General features: G+C 42.4%; 1 protein-coding gene across 1 annotated transcript in view; it reads right to left on the bottom strand.

The window, feature by feature from the left end:
* Window positions 1-22,611, bottom strand: part of Helz (helicase with zinc finger) — a 121,546-nt gene that overhangs the window by 25,380 nt on the left and 73,555 nt on the right. The window contains exons 20-23 of the mRNA XM_028761283.1: window positions 21,446-21,593; window positions 14,142-14,325; window positions 11,524-11,752; window positions 4,878-5,082 (exon numbers count right to left, since the gene is read on the bottom strand). Coding sequence (XP_028617116.1) covers window positions 4,878-5,082; window positions 11,524-11,752; window positions 14,142-14,325; window positions 21,446-21,593 — 766 coding nt within the window. The remainder of the gene's footprint in view (window positions 1-4,877; window positions 5,083-11,523; window positions 11,753-14,141; window positions 14,326-21,445; window positions 21,594-22,611) is intronic.

Genomic DNA, 22,611 nt, shown 5'->3' with positions numbered 1-22,611 from the left:
TTAGAGAACAAAGGGCTTTCTAAGTATACACAAATGAAATATAAATACCCGCCGGGCGGTGGTGGCGCACGCCTTTAATTCCAGCACTTGGGAGGCAGAGGCAGGTGGATTTCTGAGTTCGAGGCCAGCCTGGTCTACAGAGTGTGTTCCAGGACAGCCAGAACTACACAGAGAAACCCTGTCTCGAAAAACCAAAAAAAAAAAAAAAAAAAAAAAACCATAAAATAAAATAAAAAGAAATATAAATACTCACAATTAGTATTTGTCAAGTACGAGGGTGTGTCAAACCAACTTTCTTTAGGTCCATGCCTTTAGGCAAGGTTACTGCATCTTCAGTTTTCTGCTTCAAAATTAATGACATCTAAAATCCTTTTTTGTTTTGTATTTTTAAGATTTACTTGTGTGTGTGTGTGTGTGTGCACGCGTGCGTGCTTGAGAATGCACCCATGTGCTTGTGTATGAGCCTGCGTGTGTGTGCATGAGCAGAGTTGTAGGCTGGTGCTTAGGCATAGAAGTTAGAGGGATTCAACCTCTCAGAGTTTAATTGACAAGAGTTTGGGAGATGCCAGGCTTATTATGTAGGTGCTAGGATGCAAACTCTCGTCCTCCTGGTTATGCACAATTTCTCAGCTTCTCTAGCTCCTGCTTTGTTAAGACAGGGTCTCATGTAACCCAGGCTGGCCTCAAACTGGCTAGGTAGCCAAGGATGACCTTGATCTGATTCTTCTGCCTCTATCTCCTAAGTGCTGCCATTCCAGGTATGGCCCCATGCCCACTTTTAAATGGTGCTGGGGGTGGGGGGACTTTATGCACTCTCCCATTAGAGCTACATTCCCACCCCTCAAACTCTTCTTTAACAAATTTTGGGTTGGTCTGGTTTTTTTATGTAGCCTAACTGGCCTGAAACTTGCTATAACATAGCCTAGTCACAAACTCATAGGGACTCTCCTGCCTCTCTGCCTTCAAAGTGCTGGAACTGCAATGAAATATACCATCAATATAACTCCAATCTATGTCTATCCCATGGTAACATCCCTAAAATTGCTCTAAAAATGAAATGAAAAAACATAAAAGTTGTTTTTCAAAAAGGAAACCCCAAGTGTTCTACTCAAGAAGACAAGAACCATACTAACACAGTTTGATTTTTGTTTTTTAGTATGATTCATAGTATCTCAAAGAATTCAATTTTCTCTGAAAAAGCAAGAGACCCTGATGATTTTTCGAGTGACTTTAGTTAACTTTAGGCGGCAGTTTGGCAATAGAGCTCAGAAGCACCAAGGATGTACACAGACATTAATACTGCAACTGCACTGCCAGGGATTCACTCAAATGAAATAATCAGGGATCTAGGCACAGTGTTTCTCATCTATGTGTGATAGACGCTTAAGAGATCCAAACACACATCACTGGGCCCTTTATTAAATAAGCAACAACACCCAGAGTCCTATGGTGATGCATTAGTCTGCATTAGATGATCACAGTCACTGAGGAGATGGGTAACCACGAAGACCTGGATTCTGCCAACCACCTGCATCAGTGAGGAAGCAGATTCTTTCCAGGACATCTAAAAGCTCTGTCAGTCAGTAGCCTGGTCCCAGCCTTGAAAACGCAGAACAGAGAAATGAAGCAAGCCGGTTCCAACCGAGTTGATAGATCCATGTTCTTTTTTAAGTCCCTCCGTTAATGTGGTATTGAGCAGCAGTGGGCAGCTGATAACCATAACTGAGGTAGCCATAACTGAGGTTCATTCTACTTTTAGAGTGGGCAGCTTTCTAGCTGACAGACAGTACTCTGGGTGCTATGTGATATACTAAATATACTATATACTACAGGAAGCAGGGTCCTGTCACACAGAGGTGTCATGTCTTTATATCTAATCCTACACCCAATGCAGCTCAAGGAATACAGCTACCCATCATACTTTGATTTAGTGGGTAAATTGTAAGCCAGAGATCTGCTTGGTTTGGGCAAAATACAGCTTGGTAGCTTATAATCAAAATCTGAATGTAACAGCCAGCTAGAGCCAACTATATGCAGAAGTTATGCTATAATAATTCTTAATTTCATCTGACAATAAACCTCAGCATGTATGCTCACCGTTGCTAAGATGCTAATGTGGGATCTTTATAAGCAAATGCAGCTCCCATCTTTCATATCTATAAACAAATGCAATGTGTATCTGCTATCATTCATTTGTTTAAGTCTTCACCTTTTTCATCACTCATTCTGTCCCCCCACCCCACCCCATTCAGTCTATAAATGTTCACTAATTTGGAGGACAGGAGAGATTGTTCAATGGTTAGGAACATACGCCGCTCTTACAAAGATCGTGACTCAGTTCCCAGTACCCAAGTCCAGTGGCTCACAACTGCCTGTTAGCTCCAGTTCCAAGGGATCAGACACTCTCTTCTAGCCTCCACAGGCACTGTATTCACGTGTGCAAACGCATACACATATACACATACACACAAATAAACAACAAGAAAGCCTGGAGCGGACACAGTAGCATACAACTTAATCCTGGCACACAAAGAAGACAGAGGCAGGCAGGCAAAGTCTACATATTGAGTTCCAGTGATACATAGTGAGATCCTATCTCAAAAATAAAATAAAATCTGTCTGTCTGTCTATTTATTTGTGCATGTATATGTGTGTGTTGTGGGGGAGGGTTTAGGGGTTATCCTCTTCCCTCCATTGTGAGCCCAGAAAAGCCATCTCAGGTCATTATGCTGGCATGCCAAGTGCTTCTGACTGCTGCTAGCCCTGAAGTCCCAACTTTCACATAACCTAAGCTCCTGTGGTCCCCTACAAAAATGTCTCCTGTTCTTTTGTGTCCCATAATCTTTGTAAAAGCTTGCTATAGTTTAGATATGAAATGTCCCCCAAAAGACTTGATCCTCAGCAGGTGATGAACCCTGTAAGAGAAGGGGCTGAGTGGGAGATCTTCCAGTCAGAAGCCTTGCTTCGGGGGAATCTGTGGGACCTGGTCCCTCCTCTTTCTGTTCAGTTTTGCTTCCCAACTATGAAGTGGTAGGTCTCACCAGGACAAGCAGCATCTGATCCAAGCAAAGGGGCCAATTGGTCGCAGACTGAAACCTCTTAAATTGTGAGACAGAACAACCTTAGCACTTTGTAAGTCAATGATACCCGGAATTTGCTAGAGTCACACATAACGTAGAGCTTCCTCACTGGTTTATAAAAATGCACTTTTCTCAGATGGTGTGTCATGTAGATATCCTTAGCACTTTGTAAGTCAATGGTACCAGGTATTCACTACAGTCATACATACATAGCAGAGTTTCCTTATTGATCTCAAAATAATGGATTTTTCTCAGATGGGGTGTCATGTAGCCAGGTTAGCCTGAACTTATAACATAGCCAAGAATAACCTTGAACTTCTGATCCTCTTGCTTCTTGCCTCCCAAACACTAGAATCAGGCACACACATCACCAAAAAGTACTTCAAACATCTATTATAATCAGATATTCTTCTAGGCACAGAAGCCAGGCAATAACTTACAAAAAAACAAAACAAAACAAACAAACAAACAAACAAAAAACAGTGCAGTTGAGCTAGCTTGGGTTTCATTGTTGTTACTGGTTTTGTTTACATTTTCTCCGACCCTCCTGCCTCTATGCACTCAGTAACGTCTTCAATGTTCAAGCTCATGGTGTGTCTCTGACTCCATGTCCTGCTCTGCCATCCTGACATCATCCATCCAACATCTGCCTCAAAAGGACTCAGGCTAGCTTGCTTATCTATGCTGCTAGCATCTAACAAGTGACATACAGAAGCAACTCATTTGTGCACAATGCTTTACCTCCGATAACACCACATCACAGAAGCAAAGGGTACGTTTTAATGAAGCTACAAACATGACTGTGCATTGACAGACTCCTTTTGAGCTTAGCCCCTATTTAGCTAAAAGATGTTGGAAACATTAAGTGGTCCATTATTGCTCACGTGGTGGGTATAAAGAAGACCAATGCTAATATACTCTTTAAATTCAGATAGTAAGCTTCATTTTTAATAAAGTCAATAAAATCAGCAGCAGACTGCAGTGAATCCTACATGTGCCAGTTTAAGAATCAATCTGCTTTTCAGGATGCTAAATGCAAGAATTTTCTTTCATGCACTGGAGCAAACAAGCCAGCTGTCTTTGCTCAAAATAACTGTGGCTCACAACTGAAAATGGCCTTGACCTCTCCCTACCCCCAACTCTACCCATTCCCGACAGGCTGCTTCCAGACTGCAGAACCATTTCATCTCCAAGAATCCAGCAAGTTCTCTAGACTATATCCAAATTCCACTTCAAATCAAACTGTTGCTTTTCTTTATTCAAAATTATTTTAAAACATAATTCCTGTACATAAGAGCTTGTATGAACATGATTTTAAGTGTGTCATTGGGGATAGTAAGGTATGTCAACAGGTAAAGGAAATTTGCTCAAAGACAGAACTGACTCCCCCAAGTTGTCCTCTACCTCCTTCCTCATCTATGCATGGCACAGGTGTGTGTCACACACACACACACTCGAATGCACACACGTACTCAAATTAATGAATGTCTTTAGATTTTTTTTTTAATAAAAATAAAATGTGTAGTAGTCCTTTAAGCTGTGCTTCTATTCACATTAGCTGCCAGCCTTGTGCCTATCAGCGAGGAGTGCTGGGAGGACAGGCAAAGGGTACCAGAAGTTGTCAGCCACCTCACACGTTTAGAGGATGACTGAACAGTAAGCATGGTCCCCATCAGGCTGTGCTGTCAGTCACCCACCTAAGCCTGGGGAAAGTTCCTTGCAAATACAGCTGGCCACCAAATGTGACTTCTAACTCCAACACTTTAACAACAAGCCAGTGTGAAGTAGGGCCTTTACCTTGGGTGGTGACTGCTGCTGTCTGATACTGTTTCCTGAATGCTGCAGTCGTAAAGCCCGGGGGATAAATTCAGGAGCCAGTGGATTCAACACATAAGTCTTCTTGAGTTCTAATGCCTCTAACTGGGCCTTGATCTGTTCGAACGTGATCCCGTGCAAGCTGTGGTTTTCATGGCACAGGGCAATAAATCGCTCCCAAAACTTTCTGCAGGAAAGATTCAGAAATTCAGGTTACAAATACCAGTGGAAGAATGGAAGTAACTAAAGATGATTTCAAATTCTGCCCACTGTCCCACATTGGACACCAACAATAACTAATTTTTTTTAAACCTATTTTTAATGATGGTTCTTAAAAACACTTTAACCTCCCTTGTAGCCTACCACCCACCAGAGGTAGTGGAAAAGAAAGGATATGGGGGAAGAGGCCCTGTTTAGAAACTCCCATCTGTGTTGTCTGGAAATTGGCAGTTCAGTTTACAGGTTAGTAGCAGCAGCTCAATCTACTCACAAGCACTTTATGGATACACCAGCAGTCTAGTTTGGTAGAGTCTAGATAGTAAACAAGAATCGGCAGTGATGGCACTGTCCCCAAGTGTTATACAGCTAGTTCTCTAAGTAAGTCTAGTTCTGTCTCTGTCACTGTCTGTAAGTCCTATTTATACCTCCAAACGTCATGTGTCCTCTATGGGTCTTGCCTCAGCACATGTGTCTGTTTCAATTGACATCACTCTGCCAATCGGCCTGAGTCCATAAAAGCAACAAAAAAACTACAGTACACTACCAGAAGGTTTTTGGTGTGTTTCCCTCTATGGAGTGCCGACAAATGCAGCTCTGCTACACAATGTAAGACAAACCAAGACATGCGTGCTATTAACAAACAACCCTTCATCAGGTGTCCTTCCAGGTGCTCACTTTAACAGAACATCCTTTCACCTGTGTCTGCGTCAACAAGATGTTCCTTCATGAGTCTACCTTAGTCTTTCACCTTCACATGTTCACGTCTTTGGTCCAACAAAACACCATCCAACACAACTGACTCTCCAAAGAACCCTTAAGTTTCCACTTGATCCCACCTCAAATCCTAAAGGCTAATACTTATCTAAGTACAACGTAGATAGAATCTTTCTCAATGACAAATGTGTAGACAGCCTGGGAGCATGCAATACATAACTAGATGAGAGAAACTTTGGCTCATCCATACTAATACAGAATCACATGTTTCTGAACCATGTAAAGAAGCTTTCAAAACTAAGAGTAGTTCATTTTATAGAAAATCTGTACCTCTAGTCTTACACAAATACATATGCATATATTATATACTTGTAATGATGCATACACATATACACATCTACAAACAGTTACACTCTGGATAACAATTAGTCACACCACACTGCATACACTAAAGTGATGGTTTCTGCAAAACAATGTCATGGCTGTCCTCCCTGGTATGTGTAAATATCTGCTATGACAGTCATTTGATGGTAACAGCACCCAAAACTGCCTTTCTCAGAAGTCACCAGTAAATAGCAAATGGACTGTATCTATATACTACATTCATAGAGAATTAAAGTGTATGTGCATATTAGTATGAATTACAGATTAGACGGAACCTCGTATGGGACTAAGGAGAGGACTCAGTTGGTAAAATGCTTGCTGCATAGCATGAAGACTTGAGTTCTGAACTAGAACCCAAACAAACCCATACAAAGGCTAGAGCATAGCCTGTAACCCAGGAGGATTAATGGACGTGCTGAGTCCAGGTGCAAAGAGAGACACCCATCTCAAGAAAATCAGGTGGGATGGGTGGAAGGGTCTGACCCTACTTTAGTTTCTAACACCCACATCAGATGGCTTGCAACTCCAGCTCCCGGCTTCTCGCCTCTGTAGACCCCACATACAAATGGCACATACATACCGACACATAAGTAACAAGGTAGAAAGTGAGGAAGGTATTTTGTCATAGACTTCCACAAATATTCGAGTGCGCACACACACTACAAAGGAACCTAGATATGCTAGATTACATAAAACCAAATCAGAACATGAACTGGAGCCAGGAAGAAAATAATGCACATGAGGATTCTCAGAAATAACCAGCTACTAATATATTTTTCTCTTAGAGATGCTTGCCATAAACACAACTTATAATATCAACCAAGTGCTAAGAGCTAAATAAATTATGGAAAATAGAGTTTGAAAAGTTGGACAAAACAAGCCAACCTCAAAAAAGAGTCTAGATTGAAGAGTGAGAGAGCGTGTAAGTCAGAGCAAATGGCCCTGGCTGTGTCTCTCACTGCAGTGTACAGTGACATCTGTCATGACTCTCCTTGTCCTGGTTTCCTTGTCCACAGCATGGAGTAAACAATATTAATAACATTCCTTATTGCATTTCTCATTAAATTTCTTACTTCTAAACTTTAAAAGAAAAACACGGGGAGAAGGGTGCCAGAGAGCACCCAGGGTCTTCTGCAGCCTAGGTAAGCATGTACTTACAAAAATAGTCAGGCAGGAAGGGAGTTGTTTTGTTTGTTTTGAGAGAGCACATTCAATGACATGTATGTGAAAGCCAGAGGACAACTTTGTGACATGGTTCCCCCCTCTAGGTTTATGTGGCAAACGCCTGTACCTGCTGAGCCACCTTGTCTATCCCAAAAGTTTTAAAGCTGAAAAGAAATTACTTTTCCTCTCCAGAAAAATTCTTAAAAGTGTATTGCACTTCTGTGTGTTTATGAGTGTATGCAAGTTTGTATGTATACATGCATGCACATGTGTATGTGTGCCATGGCATGTGAATGGAGGTCAGAGGATAACCTGTGAGGTCAGTTCTCTCCTTCCTCCACAACCATGAGGAAGAATCTCAGGTCGCCAAACTGGCACCAGGAGCTGTCAGTGAGCCATCTCAACAGCCCATCAGGTCTCTTCCAAGGACCACTCAAACTAGTGTCATGAGGACAGAAAGTTCATGGGGATGAGAATTCACGACTGTGGTGAAAGACTTCCCATCCTTGGCATACTCCATCTTACTATGGTGACCATTGTTTTAAAGTAATGTTGGCTAGAAAGCCACTTATGTCTGTACACTGTAACATGATTTTACATCTGAGAAAACATGGCGCTACTTTTCGTTTTGTGTGGGTGAGTGAGTGCCTGTGTGTGACTGTGCCCATGCATGTAGATAGAGGCCAGAGGTCAACTTCAGGAGTCAACCTTGCTTTGGTTTGATTTTTGGTTTTGTAGACAAGGTTTCTCACCATCCTAAAGTCAAGCTAGGTTGCCCTACACAAAGATTTTTGGGGACATAGGGGGAGGGATGTCCTGTGGGTTTAACAGGTAAATTGAACAGGTCCTCGTGCTTCTGGGGCAAGCACTTTCCTGACTCTAGCTGAACACTGTTTGTAATAACTAAAAAGCATGAGCCAAAGTAAACTTGTCTTAATTTTGTAATAGTTTTGTTTTCATATATATGTTTTGTTTCATATATATGTTTCATATATATAGTTTTGTTTTCATATATATGTATATATGTACATACATACATACATACACAACACACACAAAATAAGTATCCCTTCATTGTCTTTGGAACATACTGAATATCATGCTTGGGTCATTTTCTACACATGCATTAAATGTTTATATTCACCAAGTTAATAAAATGTGCTTATGATGAAATCCGCTTATGATGAAAGGAAGAATTCCTCCAAGGCTGTGATGTGGGACAACTGTGCTGCCTGCTCTCGCCACATCTCTCTCCCTGGCTTCCCAGTTTCGTCATGCAGTCATTCTTTCATGAGAAAGGCTGAGTTTTGAAGTCCCTCTGACAACTGTTTTGTAAACCACATAAGGCCTTCAGCCGTTTTACTCAAATCCACTGCGTCAAGCTGCCCGTTTAAAATGAAAATAAACAGCCACACTGGACAATTGCTGGTCTGACTAAATGGGGGAATGTGTGCGGAGCACACAGGCGGCATCCAGCAGGGATGGCAGTCAGAAGCAGCTGCTGCATTAATATTTGCTAGCAGGGAAGGAAGAAGTTCATTATATCTTTTTCAGAGTAATAAACATTCTGCGCAAAACAATAACAAAAAGAACAAGATTAAGCTGGAGGAATCACTTGTGGAAACCCCAGTGACACCTGAGAATGCCACATTACTCTCTAATAAACAGCATACAAGGTGGGAGATGCTGAAGAAGCCAAGCTAAGAACTCACCCATCCATTCTGACAGGACCCGGTGTCACGCTACTTCCTGGACTCGGCCTGTATTGTTAACTGTATTGGTTGGTTGGTTGCAAAGTTGTTACTGATTTTATCACTATCACTATCAACCCATGAGCTAGAACCATGTATGTATCTCTCCCGCCTCAAAAGTTTATTACTCCCCAGAAAACACTCTGCTTAGCACATGAAATTAATTGCAGTCCTTTGTATACCTAAGATGTAGTTGGAAATAAGCCATCAGTGGGTCCGGCCTCAAGTTAAAAATTAGCCCTGCCCTACTTCACAGAAGCCCACAGGAAGAATTCTTCACCTATCTGAGTAGAGAAAGTAACAACTTATGTCAGAGAAAGACTAAAAATGCCAATCCTAGGCTCTTCAGTGTAGTCTGTCTTCAGAAAAGGTAATAGCTTCTTTAACAACATTCAGGCTGCTAAATACTTGGAGTTACTTACAAAAAGAGTTCACAGTAATGTGGCTGCACACTCCACTGTGCCCACTAACAGCACAGAGCTGTTTGCATCCACATCTTCCCACTTTTTATTCTCTAATCATAAACAAACAACAAACCACAGCATTCTAACACTAACCAACACACTTTGGAGAGACAGCTGAGCAACTAAAGCAAAATCCTAGGGACAGGAGCGAAGGTAGGAGACTCACTACTACACTTAGTCCTGACTGGTGAGATGGTTCTGCAGACAAAATGCCAACATGAGGCTCTGAGTGTGAGCCTCCGAGAGCAGGTAAAGGTGGAAGGAGAGGCCCAACTACACAAAGTTGCCTGCGGACATCCAGAGCCAGGCTGTGGTATTAATGCCCACATACACACTGACACACACACACACACACAGAAAGAGAGAGAGAGAGAGAGAGAGAGAGAGAGAGAGAGAGAGAGAGAGATCTGTAACCTGAAATGCACTCCTTTCCCCAGATGTTGTCATTAGTGATCATAAAGAAATGGCAATCAGTTTTCAGACATAAAACTGATACCATGTGATCACAGAACTGCTTGCAGGTGAGCTATGAAACCTATGAGCTTTCTTATTTATTTATTTATTCATTTATTTATTTATTTATTTATTTATTTAAGAAAAAGCTCTTCCCTAACCAAAGAAGCAGATTCTTTAGTTAACAGCTTTCCCTTGTAGAAGATACTATTAACATGGGGCTGCACAGATGGCTCAGGGGAAAGTGAGTAAATAGCCAGTGTGGGGGCCCAACCTGTAATCCCAGGACTGAGGAGTGGGGGCAAGAGGACAGAGCAGAAGCTGGGCAGGGACAAGGTCCTTAGCCCCAGGTGGAGCTGGTGAGAGACCTGCCTTGAAACCATGAGGTGGAGGGGCTGGAGCCACAGCTCAGTGCTTAGGGACACTGCTGTTCTCCTAGAGGACCTAAACTTGGTCCCCAGTATCCTTATCAGGTTGTTCATAACCACCTGTAAGTCTAGATACCTGCCCTCATGTGTCCATACCAAATATATAAATATAAAATATAAAATAAAGATTAATTATAAAAAAGAGCGGAGAATAATCCTAACAACAATTAAACCCAGCACTTGAAAGGCAGAGGCAGGAGAATCTCTGAGTTCAAAGCCAGCCTGGATTACATAGAATGTACTAGGACAGTCAGGGGGTAAATAGACCCTGTCTCAAACCAAACAAGCAGAAATCTTAAAAGAAAATGACTACAAAATTATTAAAACTTGCAACTGAGAATTATTAGAATGCATTATATACATATATGAAATCATCTAAAATAAACTTAATCATAAAATTAAGTTTTTATGAAATTAAAATAACAACAAAGCAAAGGGAACAGAGAGGCAGTAGACAGTATACAATTTAAACTTGACTGAAGGTGCATGGAGACACCCCAGCTCAGGCTGCCCCTCTTCCTAAAGACTTTAGCCACAGGTAACCACAGAGCTCACCCTGTCACTTCCAAAGTCAGCTCGTCAGGGGAGTCAGCCTGCTGAGGGGCAGGCTCTTCTAAGCGCAGCCTCTCTAGTCAACGTCTCACCACATCTCTTACCCCTAAGTGCTCCCCCTCCCTCTCTCCCTCCCTCCCCCTCCCCCCTCATTTATTTACTCAAATAACAACAACATTCTCATTCAGTTTGCTGTCAGTCTCCTTTCCTACCCTGTAGAGTATAACCACCACAGCGACAGAGATGTTTGTGTGTTTCGCTCACTGACCATCTCCAGATTAGAGGAGTGCAGAGTACAGACTCACTTGGGGGCATCTGCTGACTGCTCACTGACTGAAATGAAGCGTGCATATACCATCAACAGACCTAAAGAAGAGATCTCTCACTAAGACTGGACATCAGGTAACAGTAAGGCAGATTTAATTCACCATGTGGTCATACAGACAAACACATGCATATTTCCCATTTAGAGTCCCTCAGTTCAGTGACACAGACTTACCTACACCTTCCAACAGAGCACAGAGCAACAGGGTCGCCTACCACAGCAACCAGGGACTGTGCTCTGGTGATGGCGGTATTGAGAAGCTTGTAGTTGGATAGAAAACCGTAATCTAAGTCCTCGGTGGAGTCTTCCAAAAGTTGCTCTTTCTTTTTAATTGGTGCCTGCTTGTGCTTGCAAGTGTGGCGTGTGCGCACTGTGCTAAGAAACAGAACTCTGAATTGCTTTCCTACAAAAACATTGAAAGAAAGACACATCATCACTCCGCATCACTGATACAGTAAACCTTACATCTTTCAAATTGGACTGGCTAAGCCACAGGAGCTGGTAAAGACACCAGAGAGCCCAACCACAGGCACAGCTCTAAGGGCACGCTGCTCTGAAACTGTGGCAGCTCCTCGAAAATGAAACACAGTGACCATCTGATGCAGAGAGTCCACTTCAGACAAATCCCAGCAGACTGCAAGCAAGGTCTTCATGAGGTCCTGCACCCAGGCTCACAGATCTCAACATGTCTGACCTCAAGTATCTTGGGTAAGAGCTACTTGGGCTGTACTGCCTGAGTCTAATTACAAGAGGCCCCTAGAGTAGTGAAACTCCCACAGAGAGAGGAGAATAGACTAGTGTTAGCCAAGGATGGAGAGTAACGGGAGGTATTACTTAATGGGCAAAGAGTCTCCACCTGGAAGATAGACAGCTCCTGGGATGGATGGTGGTGAGGACTATACCACAGGAATGTACTACTGGCCACTGAACTACACATAAAATGCTCAAAATAGTTTTGTTATGGACATTTTACCATACTCAGACAAAAAGGTTATTTTATGATTCTGTTTTGCTTTTGAAAACATGCCAACAATGTCTTACTAAATTGCCAAGGCTTGCCCTAAACTTAATATGTGGTCCAGGCTGGCCTCAAATCCCTGGTGTTTGGGATCCCTCCTGTCTCGGCCTCCCGAATGCTCACATCCCAGGTACGTTCCACCATGCTTCACTTCATTTTTTTTTTCTAATCATATTGTTGGAACCAATCTCTGAGATTGGTGTCCACCCAACATGGCAGCCTTCTCCTTGAAGCAGGGCCACTCAGTCTCCTGCCAAGCAGAGCAGACACATCTGACTTCACAAAGAACCTTTATAGAATTTGGCTTGATACCATTTGTTTCTTACATCTAACATCCCCTTATTCTACCGCAAGGCTCCAAACATTTGGTCTCCAGTTTTCTCTTCTTTAACTCCACATTTTCACCTGCTCCCACCCACATGGATATACAGAGCATAGGCTGTCTTACATCTACTCTCCGAGCAGAGCATTTGTGTCCATTACTAAAACAGCCAACTGAGTGAGGCCGGGACGGGGTGGGAGGGAGCTGCTTCTCCCCGTGATCCGGGTACTGGGTCACTCTGCCTGCTGCACCATGCATCTAACACTACTGGGCTTTGTCTGGTGTTCACATTATAATACTGCTTTATCTGGTCTGGAGGCAGAGGTGCGAGGGAGCCAGCCCCAAGGACATGAGGCCTAGCCAGAGCAGTGCTGGGAAGCTCATCTGGTGGTGCAGATAAGAGAGCGCCCGTACACTGACCAGCTGTGCCACCACCCAGGCCCAGATCCAGGACTCTGTGATGTCCCACCCCAAAATCTATACCATCTATGAATGGTTGGGTAAAGTGAATGGGCCAGTCCTGCTGTTCCAAAGCTACAGGATCTCCATGACACAGGGCAACAACAGGATAACTCGGAGGAGTCCCGATGAGGATCCAATATTGGTGGTGTCACAGCAGCCAGAGATCTTGAACCAGACCAATGCTCATTGCAATGAACATTTGCAAGTGAAGGTATGTGGACAGAGTGAAGGTGTGGGACACACTGTGACACACTATAGTTTCAGTGAGATGTTTTCTATGCTTTATTTTGTGGTTTATTTTTGTGTTTTTTTATTTTGAGGGGAGGTTGCAAGGAAAAAGGGCAGATATGAGGGGATGGAGAGATGAGTGGGACTGGGGTATATGATGTGAAACTCACAAAGAATCAATAAAAAGATAAAATAATAATAATAATCTTCATATACTTAAAAGGCACAAAGTTTAAAACAACTCATTTTATGAACAGTGAAAACAAGTTTGCAGACACCTAGTCACTTAAGGAAGTCTACAGATAACATATTTCAAATTAATCCCCAAATGCAATACAACAGCATGTATTATGTTATATGTTGTTATGACTATATTATACAGATATTGTGGAATTACATAACTATGGTGATAAAGTCAATTTGTTAATATTATCCTTATTTGGGTATTGGAACCTTAATAAACATGTAGATTTAATATTAAAAAACTTGTATCATTGCCAGCCCAAAAAAGTAATAAGATTTCTTTTTCTTTCTTTTCCTTCCTTCCTTCCTTCTTTCTCTCTTTCTCTTTCTCTCTCTCTTTCTTTTTTTCTTTCTTTAATATTAGATTCCTTAAAGACCTAAGATTACTTAAGGGAATTAGAAACCCCCGGTGGACACACCTGCAGACATTTGAACAGTGTGACGAATTCCAAAATTAGACCCCCCCATGGACACACTGCAGACACTTGAACAGTGTGACACACTCCAACAGGCACTGACCTTGGACGTTGAGCACCCTTTCTACATTCACATCCGAGAGTCTCTTCTTCCGAAGCTCAGCTCGGATTCTAAACACCTGGTCAGCGTATGGCGTCACCACACCGATGCTGCCGTCATCTAACTTCCCCCATGCCACTGGCCACTTCCGTCTCAGCTCTTCTACACGCTCCACCACTTCAAATACCTTTAAACAAGCACACATGTTAAAATTACCTCTGGTGTTTGGGTAAAGAATATTGTAACCGAAACAGACTGGCACAGGATCACGTTTTAGCAAACGCCATTTAAAAACCAATCTACAAATGAAAGTAGTGCATTGCTGACCTGAACATGGAAGACAGCATTGTTGTCACATTTCAAACTGTAAAATCCTGTAACAATTCCTATAATAATGTGACTAGTAGAAACACTGAAACTAAGACAATGTGCTGGGCAAGTGGCCACACCTTCCATGGCCTCTATTCTTAAAGTAAAAAGGGCTGGAGTGTCACAGGAAAGCCGGGACAGGAGGGAAGCAACTCTACACTACCTTGGTGGTTCTCAGTCCTCTCTTGAGCAAGCCAAGGAAACTACCCAACCAGCTAGAAGGTTCTTATAGACAGTCAGTGCACCAGAGTCCCAGGAGGGCAAGGCCTGGTCAACCATCCGACAGCTGCAGGGTGACACAAACCTCCGCAGGGACTAGGCAATTTCAAATAGACTTTCAGAATCTGTTCCTACTTATGATTCAAGTTCCGGCAGGCCATTGCAGTATATTCTTCAGTATTTTATAAAATAGGTTGTTTAGATCCTGCTTACTGGGTTACATAGGGTTTTAGTATAGGTTGATCTACTTTACTCAATGAATTATCAATGTCACAGGCTAATGAAACATGTTCCTTAACTCCTAAAAGATTCTTACTTAGAAAAGAACCCTGTCTGTCTATCTATCTATCTATCTATCTATCTATCTATCTATCTATCTGGCAAGTTCAATCCAGAGCCAGAAAGACTCTAGTGGCATATAGCTAAAGTGGAAAATGTAAATGATGTCTTTTAACTATAGTATTTATTTACTATTTACTATCATTTCTATTTGCAATCACAGTATCTACGGCAATAAGGAATATAAAAAGCATGTCTTTGTTCATGTGGACAGATGTAGGTCAGTCAAGTGAAACACAGGAAACATTCTGATACAAAACCATCATAGAGTCCACTGTGAAGCAACACTCTAACCACTAGCCTATCCTTTCCCTCCATTCATATTCTTACATTTTAGGTAGCATAAAATGGTATAAAAATGAAAGCTGCCTCCTGACAGATCTGTTATAGACTAGTCAAAATCAGCAAAGACAGTAAAGACTGATCAAAGACCTTATAAGCAAGGAGAAGCATCTATTTAACAAAACCTGCAGACTCTGTAAGAACACTGAGCAGCTGGGGCATTCACCCAGGGGACAGCTTCCTGAACTGTTTCAGCAGCCAATTTCCATCTTCCTCAGATCCCTGTGTGGAAGGAGTTATTGCAGGTGGTTTTAGCAACCGGTAAACATTGGCAGACTCTATTTTCCAAAGATTACCACTGCAAAAAGCCTCTGAAGCAGCTGGCAGCAGCTGCACCCCTGTCCTATCCTATGGCACAGGGGAGATCTGAACAAGACTGCAGGAGAATGGAAGACCCGTGGCAGGCAGGCGGCCACCTGGAAGACACTAGTGTGTGCTGACCAACTCAGCTGCCATCTGGGCCCAGAGCCAGTGCTTCGGGCTGGTCCACCTCAACATCTACCTCATCTACAAGCTACTGGAGCATGTGAAGGAGCTGGTGCTGCACAACCAGACCCAGGAACACTATCAAGGAGAAAAACCTGAAGCATGGCTGTGATTGAAGCTGGCACCCAACATGGGATCACAAAGCAGTTCTGAGGAGCCTGAGAGACCCAAGGAAGCTCTCAGAGGAGACAAAGCAGTAGCAGAGGAGTCTGCAGGCTCACTGTGTCCCCAGAAAACTGGAAAAGGGCAGGGCCTATGGGAAGATGCTTTTAAAAAGTGGACTCACAAAACTGGTAGGAAAGATGGCAGAAGAGAGCCATGTGCTCAGGGGAGGTGCCAAGCGTACAGGAGCAAAGTGATACAGGCAGAATACTGCTGGCAGAGACCATGTAGATGTTCATGGTCCATGTTGTGGCCAAGGGCTGTGTGGATGTCTGTGGTGTGAACTACCACCAGAGGCCATGCTGATGTTCATCTTCCGTGTTACCACCAAGGACCATGCTGATGTTCGAGGTCCCTGCTGCCTCTAACGTCATGCTGGTATCCATGGCCCTGCTGCCCAAGTGGAGGCCATGTCGATGTCCACAGCCCCAGCTGACACCAAGGGCCATGATAGTGTCTGTGGTCTGTGTTGTAGCCAGAAACCATTTGGAAGCCCATGATCCATGCTGCCACTATAAAAGGGCAAGGAAGCATCTTTTGCAGTAGTAGTGATGACTGCAGACACAGTTGAAAGTGAGAGACATAGAAGAATTCTGTGACAATTTCTCTCCTGCCCCACCTCACATCCCCCGAAAAAGAAACCAAAGAGTGATATAAATATATAAGTATACACACACACAGTGGGGTTTTATTCAGCCATCAAAAAGAAAAAACTTACGTTAGGTTTTCTTTTGTGGGGTGGGGAGCAGGGAAATGGATGAACTAGAGACCACCTTAGTAAGTCTGACATAGACCAACCTCACAAAGACAAATAGCTTATGTTACCTCTCATATGTACAATGTAGGGGGAGAAGAAAGAGAACAATTATCAGGAAGGGGAAGAGAGGCCTGGCGGTGGTGGCACACGCCTTTAATCCCAGCACTTGGGAGGCAGAGGCAGGTGGATTTCTGAGTTCCAGGCCAGCCAGGACTACACAGAGAAACCCTGTCTCGAAAAAGAAAGAAAGAAAAAAAGAAAGAAAGAAAGGAAGGAAGGAAGGAAGGAAGGAAGGAAGGAAGGAAGGAAGGAAGGAAGGGGGAGAGAGAGAGAAAGAGAGAGAGAGAGAGAGAGAGAGAGAGAGAGAGAGAAAGGGGAAGAGAGGAATAAACATGACCAAAGTACATGCATGATAATGCCATAATGAAACCTGAAACCTGTCACTCTATACAAGTAAGGCATGCTAATAAAAATGTCCAAGGAGGCACAGGCCTTTCATCCCAGCACTCGGGAGGCAGAGGCAGGTAGATCTCTGTGAGTTTGAGGCTAGCCTGGTCTACATAGTAAGTTCCAAGATAGCCAGGGCTACACAGAAAAACCTGTCTCATACGTGATTTAAAACACATATAAATATAGTGAACTTGTGCATAGACATAACACAGTCAAAGGGCTCAAAGTCAAAAAGACAAAAGTGAAATCTTAACAACAACCATATTTACAAAGGGACTCTAATAAGATAAAAACATAACTTCTCATCAGAAAAGAGCAAAAAAAAAAACAAACAAAAACAAATGAGCAAACAAATAAAAACAGAAGCCAAAAAGAGAAGGGAAATTCAGCATGGTGGGGGGAAAAATTGACCAAAAATCTTACATCCAGCAAAACTTTCAAAACTGGGGCAAAATAAAGACATTTCCAGATAAACAACACCTGAGAGAATTCCCTACTAGCAAAATAACTGGCCAAAAATGCTAAAGACCATTCTTCAGTCTAAAACCAAATGTCAGCACACAGCAGTGCACATCCACAGAGTGCTGCTAGGGGCGTGACCCTGAGCGCTACAGAGAACAGCTGCTCCTTTCCTGCCTCCTCCCAACTGATCTAAGAACAACTGTAGAAAATAATGAATGTCAAGCCACAACATATATAAATGCACTATGTGTGACAGTAAGCACAAAAGAAGCAGTGGAAAATTATGCCAGGTGGTCACACAAACCCCATGCTGAGAGGTGAAGAGATCGCAAACACTCCATAGATGTTAGTATAGGCAGGTATGTAGCTTAGTGGTAGGACACATAGCTAGCATGCTCAACACCATGGATCTCCCCATTAAAGCAGGATGCTAACGAAATAAACTCTTTATGTCTGTCCCTTTTCTTCTCTTGGAATCCTTAAAATAGAAATATGCACACACAATTTAACAATTTATTAAACATTGACACAATATGTATGAAAATAAAAGCTGAAAGGAGGTGGATATAGAGCTATTTAGGGGATGAGATATATATTTTTTTTTCAGATAATATCACTGAAATTTAGTTAGATATATCTGAAATAGATTCTGATTAGACACATACTGCTGGCCCTAGAGACAACATTAACCAACTAAATATAAAATGCATGTATGTCTGCTTATACATGTATTTACATAGTTTAAATGAAATTTTCCCATCTGGGTTGATAATGATCCCTGCCATAGACTATCTAACAAAACACCAGAACCAAACAAAAAACAAAAAAATCCTCCTTTGAGTTACCGGTCAAGGTTGTCTAAAAGACTCCCAGTACAATATATACGCTACAGCTGTTACCCAGAAGTAGAAGATAAATCCCTATTGCTGAAGACACCATACACTTTGGACACAGCTGGATCAGAGGTGAAACCTCCTCCCTGAGGACGAGCTCTCATGATACAAGAAGGCACCATGCAATCTCCCAAAGGACAGCAACCAATTGTCCCATCCAGTTAAGAACCATAATGACCAGCATGACATGATAACCCCATGGGTACAATACTGGTACACATGCCTTAGCAGTAACCAACAGCTCTAGAGTTAAACTTTCCTGGGAATGGAAACCTAGCCACCTACCCAAGTCATGGACCTTGGAGGAAAACCTATAAGCAACACTTTACTAATCCAGCATTAAGCCAGCATAGCTACATTCTAAATTTACCCCTATATCCAGATACAAGTGTGACTCTCACTCTTCAATCAAGGACCAAGTGGATCAAAATGCAGAGTTGTAAAGCCCAGTTCCAACTGATACTTATCCACAACACAACGCCCACACCTAAGGCTCAGGAATCACTGCAGAAGAGGGAGTGTAAAGATTGTAAGAGCCAGAGAAATAGAAAATTTGCTATAAGATTTTTGTCTCCTAAAAACATCCAAGAAGCTAACCCATAAAGTCTCACCAAACCTGACCACCTAAACATGACCTGAACAATAACAATAGACAAGCTAACAGGAAAGGGGAAGTTCACTGGGCCGAAATCCTAGACCAAGAATCTCAGGCAACTGCTAAGAGCAGGAGAAATAGTCTTCCCGAGGGAAAAGCATATCAACCGGTTACCCAATACCAAATGGTCAGCCCTGAAAACACACAGACAAGTAACTTCATACAGACTGAACAGGCTGTACTTATATAGTTAGGGATAGATATAGATACAGAAGATAGATGGATATACATACACACATACATACACACACACACACACACACACAACAATTAAGGAAAAAAGAGGCCAGGAATTTCAAAGACAATGAGGGGATATATGGAGGAAAGGAACTGAAGGGAGGAAAGAGGAGAGGAAAATGATATAATTAATAATCTAAAAATAAAAGTTACAATTACAAATAATAGTAGCAAAATAAACAAATACATTAGAAACCAAATACACATGTGTACATATAAATAAAATAATTAAAGAAAGACCCAGCATTGCAGCGCATGACTTTAATCTCAGCATTTGGGAGGCAAAGGCAAGCAGATGTGGGTTCAAGGACAGCCTGGTCTACACAGTAAGTTCCAGGCCAGCCAGGGATACATAGTGTGACCCTGTTTTGAAACAAACAAAGTCTACCCTGTAATGCAGGGGATATAAATATGATCAAAATATATTATATGTGTACATAAAATTAAGGCCATTAATTATCTAATTAATATACGCTTTAATTTTTTCCCTTGGGATTCAGCCACAGTAAACCAAAACCTGGTTTTCTACCCATGGAAGAGCCCCTGGGCAATGTACCTCAAAATTTTTGACAGCAGTAACTCATAGAACTGAACATCCATGTCCTGGTTAAGTTCAAAGTCACTTGACATTTCTCTAAAGCTACATGTCTAATATTTAAAGGTCACATAAATGTTGTCTTTGCATTTTCACAATATAAAAATAATTCTTTTCCAAAATACTTTGAATAAAGCTGACAGTCCAGAGGAGTTGTACAATACATATCCTGCAGCTTAGAGAGTACCTGAAAACCTATCGGGAGGAAAAGGGCCCAGTGCCCTTTTGACTGAATCCAATCCCTTGTGGTTATGATCCCTGGTGCTATATGAGGACCACCGAACCTTCCGGATTTTAGGTGTCCTGCTTGTTACTCTCTGTCAGCCCTCCCACCTATCATGACCAGGCCAGTGCCTTCCAGCCTGGGCACAAAACAACAAAGGAGAGCCGACAGCCACCATCAGCCTTGCAATAACTAAGGAAAAGTTTACCTGTTCTAAACTAAATGGTACAGACTAATGAAAATGTCAGGCTTCCTGGCTTGGGCTAGGGTTTGAGCAAGTGTCACTGATGGCTTTCTTGCACTGAATTCTAACTATAACCCTCCGATCAATTTGTAAAAGGGATATATGAGTCCTGTTATGTAACAAAAGCCATTTCTCTATAAATACAGCGAGCAGAGATTAGAAATTTGGTCCCTAAAGACAGCCATACACTTCTTCCACCTTCCTAAAGCCCTGTGGTAGCCAGAATCTTAGCCACAGGCTTCCTACACTGCTTTCCTGTGAGTGACCCTTTTGGACACTCACATGCTCTCTGGAAACCAGAAACTGGAAGAGAAAGCTAGGCAGGCCAGAAGAGGATGTAAGGTCAATGCTGGCAACTGTGTGGTCTCTCTGAAGCACAGGACTCTGTGATTCAACACTTCCTCATTAAAAAGGATGTCTCCTATGAGTCTGAGCAAGAAATTTAATCAGTCTGTTTAAGACTTGAGCCAATGCCGGGCGGTGGTGTCGCACGCCTTTAATCCCAGCACTCGGGAGGCAGAGGCAGGCGGATTTCTGAGTTCGAGGCCAGCCTGGTCTACAGAGTGAGTTCCAGGACAGCCCGGGCTATACAGAGAAACCCTGTCTCGAAAAACCAAAAAAAAAAAAAAAAGACTTGAGCCAATAATGCTCTATGGCAGAATGTGTTGGCTTTTCTTAACAAAGTTGCATTTTCTGTTTTAATATTACTATAAAACGAAAATCAAATCTTTGCTTCTTATAGATTCATCTTAATAAATAAAAAGTTTACTAAGTTTTCTTGTAAAAGAAATCAACAAACTCCAAACTGTCAACCTTGAATCCAAAAAACAAACTGCTCAATGAAATCAGAGCAGAGAATTAAATCAGGAGGTACCTCTGCATTGTTATAGAAGGCCGTGCTGTTCTTCTCTTGGACATCCTCCCCCCGTGCTGTGAAGAACGTGAGTGGGTAGAAGTCCTTGTGCGCCGGCTGCTTCCCACTGGCCATCAGTTTACCCTCATAGAAAAGCTCAGAGGTATAGCTTTGGGAAAGAACAGAGGAATCTGTCAGTCAAATCCATTTCACCTTCAAAGACTCCATCAAATTCTAATACTAATTTACACCCACAATTAATTTTTGTCCAAACACCTGTGATGCCAATAATGTCCTAAGAACACTGACAGTGATAACAGAGAAGGTCTCTATACACCACTGTTAAATGCTTTCATTTTGTAAGAAATGAAGCCAGAATACAAAGAAAATGAGGAATGTTCACTACTAGCTGAACACTCTGCTCTGTGAGGAAACCCTAAGTTGCATGTTCTTAGCTAACACAGAATACCACACGTGTAGCTCATACACCTCCATGTGTCACCTAACAACTCTCTGGTCAACGATGGACCCCATGGCCTACACAGGAGCTGAAAGACTCGTAGTATAGCCAGCTGTGTGTCTGTGGTGATGCTGGAGTAAACAAACACACAAAGGACAGGGATGCACAGTACGTCCTGCTCCAAATGACTGCATAACCGCTCTATTTCAGAGTGTATCCTTTTGCCTGAAAACACCCCTATAAAGGGCTCAGTCATATCGCACAGGCAGCCTCATATGCCTCATGTTTCTTTTTCCATGAGACCGAGTTAGGAGACTGACATCTGCGAAATGCACTCTATGAGGTTCACACAACAACAAAATTTAGTGACATCTCTCAGACTGCATCCTATGCATAAGGGATGTATAACTATTCATCCAAACACAAAAGCACATGGTCTTGATACAATGCACCAACTGCTGTCTCCAACCTTGCCAAAAACCATGCTATCTATTTCTCAACCCATCCCTGACTACAAATGGCCGGCAACCATGGAAGAGCAATGTCACTCCAGAAGATGACAGAACACAGTCTGTGCAACTGCTCCTAGGGAGATCAGGCATGACAAAATCAACATTACTAAACTCTAGGAAGCTTTTACAGAGTTTGTTTCTGGCAAGGCTCTGCTCCTTCAGCTGGATGCTGGTCACAGGACCCGTCACTCAGCTGTCCTATAGATGTGTCTTTC

The sequence above is a fragment of the Grammomys surdaster genome, unplaced genomic scaffold (assembly GCF_004785775.1).
Source record: "Grammomys surdaster isolate TR1022 unplaced genomic scaffold, NIH_TR_1.0 126906, whole genome shotgun sequence".
NCBI classification, from domain to species: domain Eukaryota; kingdom Metazoa; phylum Chordata; class Mammalia; order Rodentia; family Muridae; genus Grammomys; species Grammomys surdaster.
This window is presented reverse-complemented; position numbering and strand designations above follow the sequence as displayed.